The 4,069-nt window shown below is 32.2% G+C and overlaps 1 protein-coding gene across 1 annotated transcript in view; it reads left to right on the top strand.

Annotated features, from left to right (window-relative positions):
- LOC102671330 (serine/threonine-protein kinase N) overlaps positions 1-4,069 on the top strand; it is a 35,188-nt gene that overhangs the window by 19,015 nt on the left and 12,104 nt on the right. The window contains exons 4-5 of the mRNA XM_006621854.2: positions 1,348-1,451; positions 3,032-3,239. Coding sequence (XP_006621917.1) covers positions 1,348-1,451; positions 3,032-3,239 — 312 coding nt within the window. The remainder of the gene's footprint in view (positions 1-1,347; positions 1,452-3,031; positions 3,240-4,069) is intronic.

Raw genomic sequence — 4,069 nt, 5'->3', positions numbered from 1 at the left:
ATTTCTAACCTCAAAAGTTACATATTTTTGAAAATTAATTTATAAGTGACTCGTATTCTAACTTGAATTTCTAACCTCAAAAGTTACATATTTTTGAAAATTAATTTATATGACTCGTATTATAGTATATCGTAGTTTGACGTGTTATAGTTGATCGACTGGTATATCATAGATCGTGTATCTCAATTTTAACACTAGAATTATATATAGATCTATAACATGCACTTAAATATTCGCATTATTAAGACCAAAATTTTACCAAGCGTATCTGCAGATTCCTTATGTTTCCAATGAATATTACTTATTATTTACCAGAACTTAAGGAATAATTTATTTTAACAAAATTTCACACGAAATTATCGAAAATACGTAAATATCTTCCGAATTTTTAAATTTTAAGAAGAATAATTATTTTACAAATTCCCTATTTCAAATTCCAAAAAACTAAATCAGAATTTTATTATTTTTTCAACTTGGAAAAAGAATCTCAAGTCTCCTTCCTTCCGTTTTACGGTCAACCGGCCGATGGGTGAAAACCGCGGCGATGGGAAATTGGCGAGCAAACGGACTCTCGTGCGCGCGAAACGAAACAAAGAAAAAGAGGAGTAGCGCTTTTTTCCTGCGCTCGCATTGTGCTTGGGAGTGCATTAAATACGTGGGAGTCCGCGGCACGGAGATATCTCTAGTAGGTTACAGGAAGTGGGATTCGAGTACCTTGCGATTTCACTATTGGACACTCGAGGCGCTTGCCTCGAGATGTAACGAGATGTACTGGTGCGAATTCACGCCCACGCTCTTCAACCATCTATTCTCACTCCGATCTGTTTTATTTCTTTTTTTCGTATTCGATTCTTAATTTCCATTTAACATCCATCCTAGAAATAAATGATGAATTTAATAATTGTTACGATATATGATATATCTTCAAATTACATTTGAGAGTATGAAAATTGTCGAAAAAACATTTCTCAAAAGATTTATCATTAAATTTGTTTGTATTCTAACTTGGTAACTTTGTGACTCGTATTATAATTATTTATATTTGCACTTTTCGTGAAAGAAAATTGTTTTCAATTTTTAGAACTTTTCTCGGATCATACATGATGAATACAGTAAAATAGAATACAAAGAAACGAATTTTGGGGGGAAAAAAAAATAATTGAATTACCTTTTTCTCGAATACTTTTTCGAAACGAGTTAAGATAATAAGATCAAAAGTACTTTTCTGGAGAATTAATTGATAAATACGAAAGTTTATTTTTTTCCATATATAATCGAAAAAAAAAAAACATTTTTAGAGCGTATCGAGAAGGGGATTTTTACTTTCAATGCCTATTTTCGTTTCAGACACGCCTCTGTCACCAATGGGGCCGTCGTCGCCGAGTCAGGAGGGTCTATTCACGGATCTTCGCCTTTTGTCCTTGGAGAAGCAGCTCAATATCGAACTCAAGGTAGACATCGTTTCGAGAAAAATAGGGAGCGAAAACAAAAGGGATGGATATAAATTCGATCGAGCATCGACCTTTTTTCCTCTCTTCGCAAAAAAAATTATAGATCAATTTAAATTAATCGCAAGATAAGATTTTAAATGGCAGTGAATAGCAGTATTGATGGGAATATTTGAAAAAAAAAAAAAATGAATATTATAATTATCGCTTATAATCGACACGATTATAACCTCGTATTTTAAAATTGCAGGGCTTATCCAATATCCACCGACCAAGAATATCTTAATATCGTGCATAATGACAGCAGGAGGATATTTCCTATCGCGAATGATTACAGGGAGACACCAGAGTAACAGTTCTCGTTGCGTGAATCAGCAGAATGAATCGTCAGGATTTTTCTCTCTCTCTCTCTCTCTTTCCTAAACTAAAGATAGCTTCTCGTTTCGTCATACGTTAATCGGAATAGCAAGCTTTGAACTTATTTTATTTCTTTATCTCTATCTATTTGTAACATCAATTTGATTGTAAACGGATTCGAGTCAAGAATAATATTATTTAAATCTTTTGAATCAAGTTTGTGATAAATTGTGGAAAAATAAGAATAAATTTTTTATCGACATTGAAAGAGAAGATAGAGATGGATGGAGGAAAATTCTGCTTTAAAAAAATATTTAAAAGAGTTAACGTAATAACCTTTGATATTCGGAATCGATTTCTTCGAATTGTTAATATTTTAAACTTTCGGTTGATAATGTATTTTGGTCAATGATAAACATTCGTGCTAAGACCTCATTGCGTCGATTTCTGACTCACCACACCAAATCGAAAGCTAAAAAGAAGGAGAAGATGAAAACATTTTAGATAATTTCAATAGAAAAAATTGTCACCAATTTTTTGGCATTCAGCCAAGCTTGGGAATGTCAACGAATTTTCAATGTCCACGCAATCGATATATATATATGTATAGAATCGTATCCCTACGTCATATTGCGCGATCAGTTTCATGTAATAGGTTTATCGAGCTGGTGAATACTTACAATGTTTAGAAAACGCGTAGTCGTTTATCAGATCTTGGCGTGAAAAGACAGCAGCAAGAATGCCGAAATTTTCCTTCAAAAAGGTGAACCGTTCTCGATTTAAAGGAAAAACTATATTACTAGTAAATTGTAATATCACTAGAATTAAATATTTTTTTTTAGTAACTTCATAGTGACGTAACTCTAGTGATACAAGTGAATCGCAAGTGTCTTGATTTGAAAGAGTATATAAATAATATCGTTGAAACTATAAAAATAGTGATTTAGTTTTGCATCGAATTCAAGTGAAATAGATAAACGACAAACGCTCTAAACGTTTTCTTTTTTAATTTAAAAATTAAAAATTTTACAATATTATTAGGCAAAATTATAATGTTACTAGATGGATCACTGGAATTGGTATTGAATTCAAGTGAAACGGATGAATCATCCAATCATTAATCCAACTATAATCCCCTCAATTTAAAAACCATAAATTATATAAATTATCGTTGGAATATTTTAACTCCAACTAGTGATTTGTCTTTCCTTGTTGTGAAATTGCAGGTGAAACAGGGGGCGGAGAACATGATCCAGAGTTTGACGAGCGGAAGAGACAAAAAGTTGCTGCAGGAGGCTCAACAAATGCTCGACGATTCTCGCGCTAAAATCGAGTTCCTACGTATGCGAATAATGAAAGTGCGGCAAGCCCGTCAACAACAACACGCGCGAGGCGATGCGCCACCGCCTAATGGCGAGACGACTAGCAATAAAGGTACAAAATTGTACCGTACCTTCGATATCGAGAAATGTGTGAGAATTTTTTGATTTAAGACGAGGGATTATTCGCCACGCAAGGACGTAATTATTGGCAATTAAGTTTCATCGTGTCGTGAATATATTTATAAGCGATACGACTCGTCGTGACTCGTGTACAATGCATAGTTATATTATGTGGTATTACGCGATTTGATTGTGATAACTGGCCGAATATGGGCCACAGACCATGCGTGAAATATATGATGATATAATTTAGATGGAAGTAATGAGTAATGGAAATATTACACTTTCTCACGGTTGAGGAGCAACTTTTTTTTTTTCCGTTTAAATTTGATATCTTTTTTGTTATTACTTTTTTTATTACTTAATGCTTTAAGTTACCAGCGATTGCATAAATCTTGTGATGATCTCTCTTACGTGATTGTATTTCTTAAGATACATCATCGATATTGTATTTAATATTTTGTATTATAAGTATGTGCACGATTTTTTAATTATAATTTAAAAATGCTTGTGGCATCATTGATCGATTCTGTTAAATTTCACGTATTTTATTCTATTTTTTAAAACGAATATAGATAAAAGAGCAGATATTGAATTAATCCATTGAATATCTCGTATAATATCTCTCATAATTCATTGATAATAGAACAATTATTAGATCATATAAATTGTAACAATGAACGTTATTTTAAAATAATTTACTACTTGTATATCGTAAAAGCAGTAAATATTTACATATTTATGTACATATTAGGAGTATAGTTAGTGAAATAACAAGTTATACTTTACGTAACTGTACATACACCTTTTATCTCATCGATT

This window comes from Apis dorsata, unplaced genomic scaffold (genome assembly GCF_000469605.1).
Source record: "Apis dorsata unplaced genomic scaffold, Apis dorsata 1.3 scaffold_642, whole genome shotgun sequence".
Classification (NCBI taxonomy): Eukaryota; Metazoa; Arthropoda; class Insecta; order Hymenoptera; family Apidae; genus Apis; species Apis dorsata.
The sequence above is the reverse complement of the archived record's forward strand: the minus strand, read 5'-3'. Positions and strand labels throughout refer to the sequence as shown.